The 18,905-nt window shown below is 42.2% G+C and overlaps 1 protein-coding gene across 1 annotated transcript in view; it reads right to left on the minus strand.

Annotated features, from left to right (window-relative positions):
* Positions 1 to 18,905, minus strand: part of ryr1b (ryanodine receptor 1b (skeletal)) — a 274,065-nt gene that overhangs the window by 51,701 nt on the left and 203,459 nt on the right. The window contains 4 exon segments of the mRNA XM_082956507.1: positions 2,201 to 2,281; positions 9,519 to 9,536; positions 15,412 to 15,485; positions 15,841 to 15,917. Of these exon segments, the coding sequence (XP_082812633.1) occupies positions 2,201 to 2,281; positions 9,519 to 9,536; positions 15,412 to 15,485; positions 15,841 to 15,917 (250 nt within the window).

An 18,905-nucleotide genomic window follows, 5' to 3' on the forward strand; every position in this document is an offset into this window, starting at 1 on the left:
TCACACCAGGTGTAGCTTGGACAGAGATAACAGGATCACACCAGGTGTAGCTTGGACAGAGGTAACAGGATCACACCAGGTGTAGCTTGGACAGGGATAACAGGATCACACCAGGTGTAGCTTGGGCAGAGATAACAGGATCACACCAGGTGTAGCTTGGACAGAGATAACAGGATCACACCAGGTGTAGCTTGGACAGAGATAACAGGATCACACCAGGTGTAGCTTGGGCAGAGATAACAGGATCACACCAGGTGTAGCTTGGACAGAGATAACAGGATCACACCAGGTGTAGCTTGGACAGAGATAACAGGATCACACCAGGTGTAGCTTGGGCAGAGATAACAGGATCACACCAGGTGTAGCTTGGACAGAGGTAACAGGATCACACCAGGTGTAGCTTGGACAGAGATAACAGGATCACACCAGGTGTAGCTTGGACAGAGATAACAGGATCACACCAGGTGTAGCTTGGACAGAGATAACAGGATCACACCAGGTGTAGCTTGGACAGGGATAACAGGATCACACCAGGTGTAGCTTGGACAGAGATAACAGGATCACACCAGGTGTAGCTTGGACGGAGATAACAGGATCACACCAGGTGTAGCTTGGGCAGAGATAACAGGATCACACCAGGTGTAGCTTGGGCAGAGATAACAGGATCACACCAGGTGTAGCTTGGACAGAGATAACAGGATCACACCAGGTGTAGCTTGGACAGAGATAACAGGATCACACCAGGTGTAGCTTGGACAGAGATAACAGGATCACACCAGGTGTAGCTTGGACAGAGATAACAGGATCACACCAGGTGTAGCTTGGACAGAGATAACAGGATCACACCATGTGTAGCTTGGGAAGAGATAACAGGATCACACCAGGTGTAGCTTGGGACAGAGATAACAGGATCACACCAGGTGTAGCTTGGACAGAGATAACAGGATCACACCAGGTGTAGCTTGGACAGAGATAACAGGATCACACCAGGTGTAGCTTGGACAGAGATAACAGCATCACACCAGGTGTAGCTTGGACAGAGATAACAGCATCACACCAGGTGTAGCTTGGACAGAGGTAACAGGATCACACCAGGTGTAGCTTGGACAGAGATAACAGGATCACACCAGGTGTAGCTTGGACAGAGATAACAGGATCACACCAGGTGTAGCTTGGACAGAGGTAACAGGATCACACCAGGTGTAGCTTGGACAGAGATAACAGGATCACACCAGGTGTAGCTTGGACAGAGATAACAGGATCACACCAGGTGTAGCTTGGACGGAGATAACAGGATCACACCAGGTGTAGCTTGGGCAGAGATAACAGGATCACACCAGGTGTAGCTTGGGCAGAGATAACAGGATCACACCAGGTGTAGCTTGGGCAGAGATAACAGGATCACACCAGGTGTAGCTTGGGCAGAGATAACAGGATCACACCAGGTGTAGCTTGGACAGAGATAATAGGATCACACCAGGTGTAGCTTGGACAGAGATAACAGGATCACACCAGGTGTAGCTTGGACAGGGATAACAGGATCACACCAGGTGTAGCTTGGACAGAGATAACAGGATCACACCAGGTGTAGCTTGGGCAGAGATAACAGGATCACACCAGGTGTAGCTTGGGCAGAGATAACAGGATCACACCAGGTGTAGCTTGGGGAGAGATAACAGGATCACACCAGGTGTAGCTTGGGGTCTGGTAAAACTTAGTGTATTAGGGTGTCATTTGAGATTCAGATTTAAGATCTGGGCCTTCAGTGTCAGAGTATGAGTGCTGATATAGGATCGGTTTGGCCTTTAATATCATAATATACCTATATGTGTGTTTTGTCCAATATTTATAGATATATACATATATATATATTTTTTTTAATCCCAGCTCCTGTCCCCGCAGGAGGCCTTTTGCTTTCTTTTGGTAGGCCGTCATTGTAAATAAGAATTTGTTCTTAACTGACTTGCCTAGTTAAATAAAAGCTTAAATAAAAGTTAAATAAAGCTTAAATAAAAGTTAAATAAAGGTTAAATAAAAGTTAAATAAAGGTTAAATAAAAGTTAAATAAAGGTTAAATAAAAGTTAAATAAAGGTTAAATAAAAGTTAAATAAAGGTTAAATAAAAAATGTGATCAGTTTGGCCTTTAACATCATAATGTTTAGATTGTCACTTGACGGCACATTGAAACGTGTCACTCACCGTTGTTGTGTCCCTCACAGAGCAGCTGCAGGAAGCGGAACAGGTCGCAGGTAAACTCATCATCTGCCATCACCTTCTCATCTGGCCACGGGAACGCAGGACAGACAAGCAGTCAACACGGGGTCAACACGGGGTCAACACGGGGTCAACAGGGGGTCAACACGGGGTCAACAGGGGGTCAACACGGGGTCAACACGGGGTCAACGGGGGTCAACGGGGGGGTCAACGGGGGGTCAACGGGGGGTCAACACGGGGTCAACAGGGGGTTAACAGGGGGTCAACAGGAGGTCAACAGGGGTCAACAGGATGAGAGTGTTGTTGTTTTTGTTTGTTTATAAGTGTTTTGGAGTGTGTAAATACAGTGTCCATTGTTGTTTGACTGAGGAAAGCAAGGATGAATTAGAAGAGTTTAAAATGAAGGATTAGGCCTGGTAACAGTGTGTGTGTGTGTGTGTGTGTGTGTGTGTGTGTGTGTGTGTGTGTGTGTGTGTGTGTGTGTGTGTGTGTGTGTGTGTGTGTGTGTGTGTGTGTGTGTGTAGGTAAGTATAACCACAGTATCACTCTCTGCCCTCATTAGCAGGTTAGTAGCTAAACCACAAAGACCTCAGACAGATCGTCCGTTAGTCTCTGTCCACTGGCCAGCGGACAGACGGACAGCAGACGGAGAAAGGGAGGAGTCAGACAGGAGGAGGAGCCAGTCAGGGGGAAAGGGAGGAGCCAGTCAGGGGGAGAAGCCATATAGCGGGAGGAGCCATATGTGGGAAAGGGAGGAGCCAATCAGGGGGAAAGGGAGGAGCCAGTCAGGGAAGAAGCCATATAGGGGGAGGAGCCAGAGGCTTCCTGCCTTCAATACTTTAGTACTGACCACAGCTTTGGTTTTATCTGCTCCCTCCTCAACACACACACACACACACACACACACACACACACACACACACGCTCCATACAGAGAACACAGGAACTTGGCCAACAACCAGGGATTTAAACACACACAGGTCAACCATCAATAATGTGACATTGAAATGGTCGTGACAGTGGAGAGGACAGGGAATGATGAGACATTGATAGAGTGTTCACAGAGGACAACATAGTCTTCTGTGACAGAAACAGACACACAGGGAACACAGAAATACAGAGAACAAATCGGAGAGAATATCTCTCTATATCAAACACAAAGTCACACAAGTCATGCAATTACAGATCTACTGAACTCCACAAACTCCTGTGTGTTGGTGTGTGGTGGAAAGACAAGGGAACCAAATCACATGTACTGGAGACAGAAGCAGGACGTACAGTGGCTTGCGAAAGTATTCACCCCCCTTGGCATTTTTCCTATTTTGATGCCTTACAATCTGGAATTAAAATTTATTTTTTAGGGGGTTGTATCACTTTGAAGATGCAAATATTTTTTATTGAGAAACAGGCAAGAAATAAGACAAAACAAACTGAAAACTTGAGCGTGCATAACTATTCCCCCCCCCCTCTAAAGTCAATACTTTGTAGAGCCACCTTTTGCAGCAATTACAGCTGCAAGTCTCTTGGGTTATGTCTCTATAAGCTTGGCACATCTAGCCACTGGGATTTGTGCCCATTCTTCAAGACAAAACTGCTCCAGCTCCTTCAAGTTGGATGGTTTCCGCTGATGTACAGCAATCTTTAAGTCATACCACAGATTCTCAATTGGATTGAGGTCTGGACTTTGACTAGGCCATTCCAAGACATTTAAATGTTTCCCCTTAAACCACTCGAGTGTTGCTTTAGCAGTATGCTTACGGTCATTGTCCTGCTGGAAGGTAAACCTATGTCCCAGTCTCAAACCTCTGCAAGACTGAAATGGGTTTTCCTCAAGAATTTCCCTGTATTTAGCGCCATCCATCATTTCTTCAATTCTGACCAGTTTCCCAGTCTCTGCCGGTGAAAAACTTCCCACAGCATGATGCTGCCACCACCATGCTTCACTATGGGGATGGAGGTCTCGGGGTGATGAGAGGTGTTGGGTTTGCGCCAGACATAGTGTTTTCCTTGATGGCCAAAAAAAGTCAATTTTAGTCTCATCTGACCAGAGTACCTTCTTCCATATGTTTGGGGAGTCTCCCACATGCCTTTTGGCGAATACCAAATGTGTTTGCTTATTTTTTTCTTTAAGCAATGGCTTTTTTTGGCCACTCTTCCATAAAGCCCAGCTCTGTGGATTGTACTGCTTAAAGTGGTCCTATGGACAGATACTCCGATCTCCGCTGTGGAGCTTTGCAGCTCCTTCAGGGTTATCTTTGGTCACTTGTTGCCTCTCTGATTAATGCCCTCCTTGCCCTGTCCGTGAGTTTTGTGGGCGTCACTCTCTTGGCAGGTTTGTTGTGGTGCCATATTCTTTCCATTTTTTTATTATGGATTTAATGGTGCTCTGTGGGATGTTCAAAGTTTCTGATCGTTTTTATAACCCAACCCTGATCTGTACTTCTCACCAACTTTGTCCTTGACCTGTTTGGAGAGCTCCTTGGTCTTCATGGTGCCTCTTGCTTGGTGGTGTTGCAGACTCTGGGGCCTTTCAGAACAGGTGCATATATACTGAGATTATGTGACAGATTATGTGACACTTAGATTGCACACAGGTGGACTTTATTTAACTAATTATGTGAATTCTGAAGGTAATTGGTTGCACCAGATCTTATTTCGGGGCTTCATATCAAAGGGGGTGAATACATATGAACGCACTACTTTTCCCTTTTTTAATATTTTTTTTTAAACAAGTTGTTATTTTCATTTCACTTCACCAATTTGGACTATTGTGTATGTCCATTACATGAAATCCAAATAAACATCCATTTAAATTACAGGTTGTAAAGCAACGAAATAGGAAAAACGCCAAGGGGGATGAATACTTTTGCAAGGCACTGTATGGGGTTTGGTTCTACACAGAGGACTGTGTGTGGGGGTCCCAGCTGGTTCTACACAAAGGACAGTGTGTGGGGGTCCCAGCTGATTGTTGAAAAAGGTTATGGGTTTGATAGTTAAAGGGATTGTTCTAGGGCTGGGAGAAAAGGTTATGGGTTTGATAGTTAAAGGGATTGTTCTAGGGCTGGGAGAAAAAGGTTATGGGTTCGATAGTTAAAGGGATTGTTCTAGGGCTGGGAGAAAAGGTTATGGGTTTGATAGTTAAGGGGATTGTTCTAGGGCTGGGAGAAAAGGTTATGGGTTTGATAGTTAAAGGGATTGTTCTAGGGCTGGGAGAAAAGGTTATGGGTTCGGTAGTTAAAGGGATTGTTCTAGGGCTGGGAGAAAAAGGTTATGGGTTCGATAGTTAAAGGGATTGTTCTAGGGCTGGGAGAAAAAGGTTATGGGTTCGATAGTTAAAGGGATTGTTCTAGGGCTGGGAGAAAAAGGTTATGGGTTTGATAGTTAAAGGGATTGTTCTAGGGCTGGGAGAAAAGGTTATGGGTTCGGTAGTTAAAGGGATTGTTCTAGGGCTGGGAGAAAAGGTTATGGGTTCGATAGTTAAAGGGATTGTTCTGGATTTTGGCAATGAAGCCCTTTATCTACTTCAGATGAACTCATGGATACCATGTTTATGTCTCTGTGTGTATTTTGAAGGAGGTTGCTAACTAGCGTTAGCGCAATTGCAATGACTGAAAGTCTATGAAACATTAGTTAGCATTGGCTCACAAAACTACCTCTAACTTCCTTTATACTCGACGCAGATAAATAAAGTTGTATCCACTGACTCTGGGGAAGTAAAGGGCTTCATTGCCAAAATCTCAAACTATCTCTTTAACCTGTCATGGTATAGGGGGCAGTATTTTCGATTTCGGATGAAAAGCGTGCCCAGAGTAAACGGCATAATACTCGGGCCCAGAGTCAGATATTTGCATATTATTAGTAGATTTGGATAGAAAACACTCTGAAGTTTCTAAAACTGTTTGAATGATGTCTGTAAGTATAACAGAACTCATATGGCAGGCAAAAACCTGAGAAAAATTGAACCAGGAAGTGTGGAAATCTGAGAATTGTAGTTCTTCTTTTGAATCCCTATCGAAACTACAGTGTCTGTGGGGTCACGTTGCACTTCCTAAGGCTTCCAATGGCTGTCAACAGCCTTCATCTTTCTCCTGTTACTGGGCAGAGAATAGAAGCTCAGTCAATGAGTGGACTGCCTATGGACAAAGGACTTGGTGATGCGCGAGCCTGACAGCGCGCCCCTCCTTATTTTTCTTCTTGAATGAATACGCTATTGTCCGGTTGGAATATCATTGACGTTTTATCTTAAAAATACCCTAAGGATTGATTGTAAACAACGTTTGACATGTTTCTACGAACGGTAATGGAACTATTTGACTTTTCGTCTCTGGTACTGCGCTCGCGCGTTATGCCTTTGGATAGTGATCTGAACGCACAAACAAAACGGAGGTATTTGGACATAAATATGGAGTATTCGAACAAAACGAACATTTCTTGTGGAAGTAGGAGTCCTCGGAGTGCATTCTGACGAAGATCAGCAAAGGTAAGAGAATATTTGTAATACTAATTCACAGTTTTGTTGATGCCAGAACTTGGCGGGTAGCTGTATAGCTTGCTTCGATGGCTGAGCTATGTACTCAGAATATTGAACAATGTGCTTTCTCCGTAAAGTTATTTTGAAATCTGACAAAGCGGTTGCGTCAAGGAGAAGTGTATCTATAATTCTTTCAATAACTGTTGTAAATTTTATCAACGTTTATGATGAGTATTTTTGTAAATTGATGTGCACATTCACCGGCAGTTTTGGTGGGAATACATTTTCTGAACATCACGCGCCAATGTAAAATGCTGTTTTTGGATATAAATATGAACTTTATTGAGCAAAACATACATGTATTGTGTAACATGAAGTCCTATGAGTGCCATCTGATGAAGATCATCAAAGGTTAGTGAATATTTTAGCTGCACGTTTGGTTTTTGTGATGCATGTCCTTGCTTGGAAAATGGCTGTGTGGATATTACAGCCTTTTTGAAATCGGACAATTTGGTTAGATTAACGAGAGTCTTATCTTTAAAATGGTGTAAAATAGTTGATTGTTTGAGAAAATTAAATTATGAGATTTTTGCTGTTTTGTAAAACACATTAGATAGAATGTTTAAATGATTTATGGAAAATAGAGTAAGGATAAGTTTAATATGAATTTATAACATTTTGAAGATTTGACTATAACCACATAATTTGTATTCCCGTTTTATAAAACAGAACATGTGTATTAAAGCTAGAATCCTTAGTTGCAACATCCATTTTTGGACTTATAAATTAATGATATATATATATACCCATTGATTCTTGAAAAAAAATAACTTATAAATGCCTCGTAAGCTTAGTCAAACTGTCATACTCCATCAGAACTGAAAATATGGACTTGTTTAACTTCAATGTTTGTAAACAAAGTAAATGTAAACAAACACTATATAGCCTTAAAAAAACTGGTTAAAATGATCATTTAGAATTCAGACAAACACACCTAGAAGTTTTGGAATTATAACACATAGCAAGTCTGAACCGTGACAAGTGATTGCCGCCATTTTTCTCTTAAAGAAATACCGTGGATTTTGGCAACGAGGTCCTGTATCTACTTCCCCAGAGTCAGATGAACTTGTGGATACCATTTTTATGTCTCTGTGTCCAGTATGAAGGAAGTTAGAGGTACTTACGCCAGCCAATGCTAACTAGCTTTAGCACAATAATCGGAAGTGTTGTTATTTAACCTTTATTTACCTAGGCAAGTCAGTTAAGAACAAATTCTTATGACGATCTAATCCAGCCAAACCCTTCCCTTACCCGGAAGACACTGGCCCATTGTACGCCGCCCTGTGGGACTCCCAATCACGGCCAGTTGTGATGCACCCTGGGATCAAACCAGGGTCTGTAGTGACGCCTCTAGCACTGAGATGCATGGCCTTAGACCGCTGCGCCACCCGGGAATATCTGCTAGCATGTTACCTCTAACTTCCCTCATACTGGACACAGAGACATAACAATGGTATCTACGAGTTCATCTGACTCAGGGGAAGTACATAAAAGGGTCTCATTGCCAAAATCTCGAAGTATCCCTTTAAGCTCATCCAATGAATGTTAAAGTAGCACCTTGTGATATTTTCTATCACAGAAAAGCTGTCTTTAATTACACAATAGGGGAAAGTGAAAATAAGTGAAAAATGCAGAAGAATGTGAAAAATTTCAGATATGATGAATGTCAACCTTCTGTCCAGAGAACACCTTTTGGTAATGTCTTGGTAGGGATAGGGAGAAAGATGAAAAGGTGGGGAATTTGAGGCAATGGAAGAGTCTCAGTATTTGAGGGGGGGATGTTTAAATTATGTAAAAAGGCAAATGTCTTAGGAAACGGGGCTTTGTCGACTCCCTACTGCGGTTGCAATTCATTTCAGGTTTGATGAGACACATCAGTACACTAACAGACTCATGGCTAGAAAGGATATGGATTTTGTCAAATTGACATCCAAAGTTGATTTTTGTTTTTTGCATTTTAGCTAACCCTAACTGTAACCCTTTTCCTAACCGTAACCTAATTCTTGTAACCTTCTAGGTTCACTTTCCTAACCTGCTACGTAAATTGTCCTAACCCGCTACGTAAATTGTTCTAACCCGCTACGTAAATTGTCCTAACCCGCTACGTAAATTGTCCTAACCCGCTACGTAAATTGTCCTAACCCGCTACGTAAATTGTTCTAACCCGCTACGTAAATTGTTCTAACCCGCTACGTAAATTGTTCTAACCCGCTACGTAAATTGTTCTAACCCGCTACGTAAAGTCAAATCTGACAAAAGCTGTATCCTTTCTAGTCAAAACCCCATGTAACAGTTCTCTGTGATCTCCTCTAGAGAACTTGTCAGGACAAGAACAAAATGGAAGAATACTTTCCTTCCTTCTTTTTTGCTCAGGCACTGTTCCACGAGTCTTGGAGTTACAGTAGATCTGTAAGTACTAGGAAATGCACTCAAGGACCAAAAAAAACGGTCAAAACTTTTCAATCCCTGCAAGTGGATGGATCATGGCCTTTACCGGGGAAACTTAGAGGACGTGAAGCTATTGAATTCAATTATAATCTTTTGGCATGTATCCCAGGCTAAAATAAGCATCTTAAAGTGATCGGAAAGTTTACTTTTTTTTTCCAGTGACTCCTTGAGTGCGAAATGAAATGCGTATTAACTTCACACACACCACAGTAAAAAAAGAAAAGACCTAGTCAGCTGAATAAAATAAAGCTAAAAGAAAGAAAGGACAGAAGGAGAGAGAGAGACAGAGAAAGAAGGAAAGAGACAGAGACACGTCTTATTTACCACGTTCTAGCTTCATATCTGAGAACCGTGAAAAGGTGGGTGGGTGGGGGGGGGAAAGGAGGGGTATGTAAAGGGTAAAGGGCGGGGTAGAGTGGTGGTGAGGAGAGAGACAAAGGAGAGAGCCAAGGTGAGTCCAATAGCTACAACAATTAAAGCCGTTGTCAGGGATGCATGTTCAGTTTTCTATATAAACCGTCTTGAAGCACAGTGATTCATACAACAGCGCCTTTATGAATCTCATACGGTTTCTATCTACATTAGGACAGCCCACGAATACAGTAAATAAATACACACTAACACAAACTGTAACCGCAAGTAAACACCTGTATGCAGTAGAAAGTACAGTGATTCACAGCAAGTAGCTACCCCGTAACTAGCCATGTAGCAGATCAGGTTGTGTTGTAGCTACCCTGTAACTAGCGATGTAGCAGATCAGTTTGTGTTGTAGCTACCCTGTAACTAGCCATGTAGCAGATCAGTTTGTATTGTAGCTACCCTGTAACTAGCCACGTAGCAGATCAGTTTGTGTTGTAGCTACCCTGTAACTAGCCATGTAGGAGATCAGTTTGTGTTGTAGCTACCCTGTAACTAGCCATGTAGCAGATCAGTTTGTGTTGTAGCTACCCTGTAACTAGCCATGTAGGAGATCAGTTTGTGTTGTAGCTACCCTGTGACTAGCCATGTAGAAGATCAGTTTGTATTGTAAATACCCTGTAACTAGCCATGTAGGAGATCAGTTTGTACAGTATCTACCCTGTAACTAGCCATGTAGCAGATCAGTTTGTATTGTAGCTACCCTGTAACTAATCATGTAGCAGATCAGTTTGTATTGTAACTACCCTGTAACTAGCCATGTAGAAGATCAGTTTGTGTTGTAGCTACCCTGTAACTAGCCATGTAGCAGATCAGTTTGTATTGTAACTACCCTGTAACTAGCCATGTAGCAGATCAGTTTGTACAGTATCTACCCTGTAACTAGCCATGTAGCAGATCAGTTTGTATTGTAGCTACCCTGTAACTAATCATGTAGCAGATCAGTTTGTATTGTAGCTACCCTGTAACTAGTCATGTAGCAGATCAGTTTGTGCTGTAGCTACCCTGTAACTAGCCATGTGGCAGATCAGTTTGTATTGTAACTACCCTGTAACTAGCCATGTAGCAGATCAGTTTGTGCTGTAGCTACCCTGTAACTAGCCATGTAGCAGATCAGTTTGTATTGTAACTACCCTGTAACTAGCCATGTAGCAGATCAGTTTGTATTGTAGCTACCCTGTAACTAGCCATGTAGCAGATCAGTTTGTATTGTAACTACCCTGTAACTAGCCATGTAGCAGATCAGTTTGTACAGTATCTACCCTGTAACTAGCCATGTAGCAGATCAGTTTGTATTGTAGCTACCCTGTAACTAGCCATGTAGCAGATCAGTTTGTACTGTAACTACCCTGTAACTAGCCATGTAGCAGATCAGTTTGTACAGTATCAACCCTGTAACTAGCCATGTAGCAGATCAGTTTGTACAGTAGCTACCCTGTAACTAGTCATGTAGCAGATCCGTTTGTATTGTATCTACCCTGTAACTAGTCATGTAGCAGATCAGTTTGTGCTGTAGCTACCCTGTAACTAGCCATGTAGCAGATCAGTTTGTATTGTAACTACCCTGTAACTAGCCATGTAGCAGATCAGTTTGTGCTGTAGCTACCCTGTAACTAGCCATGTAGCAGATCAGTTTGTATTGTAACTACCCTGTAACTAGCCATGTAGCAGATCAGATTGTATTGTAACTACCCTGTAACTAGCCATGTAGCAGATCAGTTTGTATTGTAACTACCCTGTAACTAGCCATGTAGCAGATCAGTTTGTACAGTATCTACCCTGTAACTAGCCATGTAGCAGATCAGTTTGTATTGTAGCTACCCTGTAACTAGCCATGTAGAAGATCAGTTTGTATTGTAACTACCCTGTAACTAGCCATGTAGAAGATCAGTTTGTATTGTAACTACCCTGTAACTAGCCATGTAGCAGATCAGTTTGTATTGTAACTACCCTGTAACTAGCCATGTAGCAGATCAGTTTGTATTGTAACTACCCTGTAACTATCCATGTAGAAGATCAGTTTGTACAGTATCTACCCTGTAACTAGCCATGTAGAAGATCAGTTTGTGTTGTATCTACCCTGTAACTAGCCATGTAGCAGATCAGTTTGTATTGTAACTACCCTGTAACTAGCCATGTAACAGATCAGTTTGTATTGTAACTACCCTGTAACTAGCCATGTAGCAGATCAGTTTGTATTGTAGCTACCCTGTAACTAGCCATGTAGCAGATCAGTTTGTGTTGTAGCTACCCTGTAACTAGCCATGTAGCAGATCAGTTTGTATTGTAACTACCCTGTAACTAGCCATGTAGCAGATCAGTTTGTACAGTATCTACCCTGTACCTAGCCATGTAGCAGATCAATTTGTATTGTAACTACCCTGTAACTAGCCATGTAGCAGATCAGTTTGTGCTGTAGCTACCCTGTAACTAGCCATGTAGAAGATCAGTTTGTATTGTAACTACCCTGTAACTAGCCATGTAGCACATCAGTTTGTACAGTATCTACCCTGTAACTAGCCATGTAGCAGATCAGTTTGTATTGTAACTACCCTGTAACTAGCCATGTAGCAGATCAGTTTGTGCTGTATCTACCCTGTAACTAGCCATGTAGCAGATCAGTTTGTATTGTAACTACCCTGTAACTAGCCATGTAGCAGATCAGTTTGTGCTGTAGCTACCCTGTAACTAGCCATGTAGAAGATCAGTTTGTATTGTAGCTACCCTGTAACTAGCCATGTAGCAGATCAGTTTGTACAGTCTCTACCCTGTAACTAGCCATGTAGCAGATCAGTTTGTACAGTAGCTACCCTGTAACTAGTCATGTAGCAGATCAGTTTGTACAGTAGCTACCCTGTAACTAGTCATGTAGCAGATCAGTTTGTGCTGTAGCTACCCTGTAACTAGCCATGTAGCAGATCAGTTTGTATTGTAACTACCCTGTAACTAGCCATGTAGCAGATCAGTTTGTATTGTAGCTACCCTGTAACTAGCCATGTAGAAGATCAGTTTGTACAGTATCTACCCTGTAACTAGCCATGTAGCAGATCAGTTTGTACAGTAGCTACCCTGTAACTAATCATGTAGCAGATCAGTTTGTATTGTAGCTACCCTGTAACTAGTCATGTAGCAGATCAGTTTGTGCTGTAGCTACCCTGTAACTAGCCATGTAGAAGATCAGTTTGTATTGTAACTACCCTGTAACTAGCCATGTAGCAGATCAGTTTGTGCTGTAGCTACCCTGTAACTAGCCATGTAGCAGATCAGTTTGTATTGTAACTACCCTGTAACTAGCCATGTAGAAGATCAGTTTGTATTGTAACTACCCTGTAACTAGCCATGTAGCAGATCAGTTTGTACTGTAACTACCCTGTAATAGCCATGTAGCAGATCAGTTTGTACAGTATCTACCCTGTAACTAGCCATGTAGCAGATCAGTTTGTATTGTAACTACCCTGTAACTAGCCATGTAGCAGATCAGTTTGTACAGTATCTACCCTGTAACTAGCCATGTAGCAGATCAGTTTGTATTGTAGCTACCCTGTAACTAGCCATGTAGAAGATCAGTTTGTATTGTAACTACCCTGTAACTAGCCATGTAGCAGATCAGTTTGTATTGTAACTACCCTGTAACTAGCCATGTAGCAGATCAGTTTGTATTGTAGCTACCCTGTAACTAGCCATGTAGCAGATCAGTTTGTATTGTAAGTACCCTGTAACTAGCCATGTAGCTGATCAGTTTGTGTTGTAGCTACCCTGTAACTAGCCATGTAGCAGATTAGTTTGTATTGTAACTACCCTGTAACTAGCCATGTAGCAGATCAGTTTGTACAGTATCTACCCTGTAACTAGCCATGTAGCAGATCAATTTGTATTGTAACTACCCTGTAACTAGCCATGTAGCAGATCAGTTTGTGCTGTAGCTACCCTGTAACTAGCCATGTAGCAGATCAGTTTGTATTGTAACTACCCTGTAACTAGCCATGTAGCAGATCAGTTTGTACAGTATCTACCCTGTAACTAGCCATGTAGCAGATCAGTTTGTATTGTAACTACCCTGTAACTAGCCATGTAGCAGATCAGTTTGTGCTGTATCTACCCTGTAACTAGCCATGTAGCAGATCAGTTTGTATTGTAACTACCCTGTAACTAGCCATGTAGCAGATCAGTTTGTGCTGTAGCTACCCTGTAACTAGCCATGTAGCAGATCAGTTTGTATTGTAACTACCCTGTAACTAGCCATGTAGCAGATCAGTTTGTACAGTATCTACCCTGTAACTAGCCATGTAGCAGATCAGTTTGTATTGTAACTACCCTGTAACTAGCCATGTAGCAGATCAGTTTGTGCTGTAGCTACCCTGTAACTAGCCATGTAGAAGATCAGTTTGTATTGTAGCTACCCTGTAACTAGCCATGTAGAAGATCAGTTTGTATTGTAGCTACCCTGTAACTAGCCATGTAGCAGATCAGTTTGTATTGTAACTACCCTGTAACTAGCCATGTAGCAGATCAGTTTGTACAGTATCTACCCTGTAACTAGCCATGTAGCAGATCAGTTTGTATTGTAACTACCCTGTAACTAGCCATGTAGCAGATCAGTTTGTGCTGTAGCTACCCTGTAACTAGCCATGTAGAAGATCAGTTTGTATTGTAGCTACCCTGTAACTAGCCATGTAGAAGATCAGTTTGTATTGTAGCTACCCTGTAACTAGCCATGTAGCAGATCAGTTTGTGTTGTAGCTACCCTGTAACTAGCCATGTAGCAGATCAGTTTGTATTGTAAGTACCCTGTAACTAGCCATGTAGCTGATCAGTTTGTGTTGTAGCTACCCTGTAACTAGCCATGTAGCAGATTAGTTTGTATTGTAACTACCCTGTAACTAGCCATGTAGCAGATCAGTTTGTACAGTATCTACCCTGTAACTAGCCATGTAGCAGATCAATTTGTATTGTAACTACCCTGTAACTAGCCATGTAGCAGATCAGTTTGTGCTGTAGCTACCCTGTAACTAGCCATGTAGCAGATCAGTTTGTATTGTAACTACCCTGTAACTAGCCATGTAGCAGATCAGTTTGTACAGTATCTACCCTGTAACTAGCCATGTAGCAGATCAGTTTGTATTGTAACTACCCTGTAACTAGCCATGTAGCAGATCAGTTTGTGCTGTATCTACCCTGTAACTAGCCATGTAGCAGATCAGTTTGTATTGTAACTACCCTGTAACTAGCCATGTAGCAGATCAGTTTGTGCTGTAGCTACCCTGTAACTAGCCATGTAGCAGATCAGTTTGTATTGTAACTACCCTGTAACTAGCCATGTAGCAGATCAGTTTGTACAGTATCTACCCTGTAACTAGCCATGTAGCAGATCAGTTTGTATTGTAACTACCCTGTAACTAGCCATGTAGCAGATCAGTTTGTGCTGTAGCTACCCTGTAACTAGCCATGTAGAAGATCAGTTTGTATTGTAGCTACCCTGTAACTAGCCATGTAGAAGATCAGTTTGTATTGTAGCTACCCTGTAACTAGCCATGTAGCAGATCAGTTTGTGTTGTAGCTACCCTGTAACTAGCCATGTAGAAGATCAGTTTGTGTTGTAGCTACCCTGTAACTAGCCATGTAGCAGATCAGTTTGTATTGTAACTACCCTGTAACTAGCCATGTAGCAGATCAGTTTGTGTTGTAGCCAACTCATCTGTGAACATCAACAGTCTGGCAGTGTAGTGAGAGGGGATGTGTTACATTGAGCTGTTCAGGTGTCAGAGTTATCCTGGTGGTGGAGTGTTATCACCATACTCACTTGTTCCCTCCTCTGACACCATACCAAGCCCCTCAGCCTTGTTCTGTCTCTCAAAGGCATTCAGGTCTAGAACGCTGCCAACAAACACACATTAGAATCATTAACATACAACAAACAGAATCATTAACACACACACACATTAGAATCTTTAACACAACAAAAGAGTGATCAAATTAAGATCCTACATCTGTACAGCCACCACATTAGCGTCATTAACATCTAATGCATGTTAATTATTTACAGGAAGCACAAATGATAACATGGATTTTAATGATAGCTGATGAGAGATTTGAGTCTAGGCTTAGAGCCATCAAATATTTGTTTTAAATCCACATTAAGTTACACATACCTGCAGGTACGCATAACTAGATGTTTATAGACTTACATACCTGCAGGTACGCATAACTAGATGTTTATAGACTTACATACCTGCAGGTCTGCATCAGAGCCTGAATACTCAGGAAGAAGCCCACATCCTTTTTGTCCTTCAGGTAGTCCAGCATCCTCTACAATACAGAGAGACAGAGAGAGAGACAGAAAGAGAGAGACAGAGAGACAGAAAGAGAGAGACAGAGAGACAGAGAGGGAGAGAGAGAGACAGAGCGACAGAGAGGGAAAGAGACAGAGAGAAAGGAAGACAGAGGGACAGGAAGACAGAGACAGGAAGACAGAGACAGGAAGACAGAGACAGGAAGACAGAGAGTCAGGAAGACAGAGAGACAGGAAAACCAGAGAGACAGAGAGACAGGGAAACAGGAAGGCAGGGAGACAGGGAGACAGGAAGACAGAGAGACAGGAAGCCATCAATCAGTCTAATATAGCCATACTCAACAGACAGACTAAAAATATAGAAATATATTTGATATATTGTTTTAACTGTCACATGTTCTCTTTGCTCCATAGAACAATGTGTAGAATTGCAGGAAATGAGCTTTAACCTGTTAAACTCTGAGCAGTTGTTTTAGAGCTTAAGTTTTACCCACTCTGTCAATTTCGGTCAGAAAATAGAAAGTGACAATGATGTGATAATAATGTCCCAGCTACCCCCTCCTTCTCGGCCATAAATTATGCGCTATGGTCATATTTATAGAGAACGCAATTTAAGTCACCGAAAGTTCTGAAAAGCTGTATGCATGGAAAGTGTGGTCATTGTAATGTAATGCATCCACATTTAATAATATGACATTATCTCCATTTTTTTATTTAACAAGGCAAGTCAGTTAAGAACAAATTCTTATTTACAATGACAGCCTAGGAACAGTGGGTTAACTGCCTTGTTCAGGGGAAGAAGGAAAGATTTTTACCTTGTCGGCTCGGCGATTAGATCTTCCAACCTTTCGGTTACTAGTCCAACACTCTAACCACTAGGCTACCTGCTGGCTACTAGTCCAACGCTCTAACCACCAGGCTACCTGCTGGCTACTAGTCCAACGCTCTAACCACCAGGCTACCTGCTGGCTACTAGTCCAACGCTCTAACCACTAGGCTACCTGCTGGTTACTAGTCCAACGCTCTAACCACTAGGCTACCTGCTGGCTACTAGTCCAACGCTCTAACCACTAGGCTACCTGCTGGCTACTAGTCCAACGCTCTAACCACTAGGCTACCTGCTGGTTACTAGTCCAATGCTCTAACCACTAGGCTACCTGCTGGTTACTAGTCCAACGCTCTAACCACTAGGCTACCTGCTGGTTACTAGTCCAACGCTCTAACCACCAGGCTACCTGCTGGTTACTAGTCCAACGCTCTAACCACTAGACTACCTGCTGGTTACTAGTCCAACGCTCTAACCACCAGGCTACCTGCTGGTTACTAGTCCAACGCTCTAACCACTAGGCTACCTGCTGGTTACTAGTCCAACACTCTAACCACTAGGCTACCTGCTGGTTACTAGTCCAACGCTCTAACCACCAGGCTACCTGCTGGTTACTAGTCCAACGCTCTAACCACTAGGCTCCCTGCTGGTTACTAGTCCAACGCTCTAACCACTAGGCTACGCTGCCGCCCAATTCTCCAAACGCACCGTTGATCTTTCACACTCATTTTCAATGGGGGAAAAATGTATTGGAAAGGCAGTTGGACGTGTCCTTGCTTGTCTGTGTGTTATAAAAAATAAAATAATAACTTTGAAAGTACTGATCAATAGGGGGTCATTTTTAAGATGTCAGTCTTGAAAATCCTTACAGCCATTTTCCCACAGATCAAACCAGACACATCTGGTTACAAGTGGCCCAAGTATGACAATTTGACAAATATGACAAAAACATTTAATTATATATTTTTTAAATCATTTTGGAATAGTAATTGGTGACATATACTTTATTTCAAAACAAAACAAAACAAAAGACTTTCAAATATCTTATTCCCCAACATGGGGACAATGTGGCAACCAAACGCACCGTCCCCCAATAAAAATATATGTTTTATGGATTTATTTTGTTGCTTTTCTTTGCCTGTGATTGTTCGCTCTGTAATAGCCGTGTTGTTTGTGTCACCTGTATCAGAATCTCATTGTTCTTACCTTTCTAACATAGCATGTTGGTAGGACTTAGGACTTAGAATAGTTTTGAAATCTAAATATATTTGAAGGTAGTTTACATTTTCTGTTGTTGCTTAGAAAATGTCTCCAGAGTGCGTCGGAGTTTAACAGGTTCTTATAACGTAAACAGTTTTTCTCACTGCCAACAAGAGTGGTGTGAATACATTGAACAGTTTTGAGTCACATGGGTTGTGAGGTGAGGGTTTGTTACTATGCTGGAAAAGACAATATCCATCTGGATCTTTCACCAGTGGGGGCATGTTCAGTGAATTTGGAAAGTATTCAGGTCCCTTGAATTTTTCCACATTTTGTTACGTTACAGCCTTATTCTAAAATGTATTTAATTATTTTAAACCTGGCACCATCGCTACGTTGAAGCATTGTGGTGGCAGCATCATGCTGTGGGGATGTTTGTCAGCGTCAGGGAGACTAGTCAGGATCGAGGGAAAGATGAACGGAGTACAGAGAGATCCTTGATGAAAACCTGCTCAAGAGCGCTCAGGACCTCAGACTGGGGTGAAGGTTCACCTTCCAACAGGACAACAAACCTAAGCACACAGCCAAGACAACACAGGAGTGGCTTCGGGACAAGTCTCTGAATGTCCTTGAGTGGCCCAGCCAGAGCCCGGACTTGAACCCGATCCAACATCTCTGGTGAGACCTGAAAATAGCTGTGCAGCAACACTCACCATCCAACCTGACAGAGCTTGAGAGGATCTGCAGAGAAGAATGGGAGAAACTCCCCAAATACAGGTGTTCCAAGCTTGTAGCATCATAACCAAGAAGACTCCAGGCTGTAAATACTGTCAAAGCTGCTTCAACAAAGTACTGAGTAAATGGTCTGAATACTTATGTAAATGTGATATTTCCGTTAGTTCATTTTTAATACATTTGTAAAAATGTCTAAAAACCTGTTTTTAGTTTGTCATTATGTGTTATTGTGAGTTATTGTGTG

This window comes from Salmo salar, chromosome 09, assembly GCF_965601325.2.
Source record: "Salmo salar chromosome 09, fSalSal1, whole genome shotgun sequence".
NCBI lineage: Eukaryota > Metazoa > Chordata > Actinopteri > Salmoniformes > Salmonidae > Salmo > Salmo salar.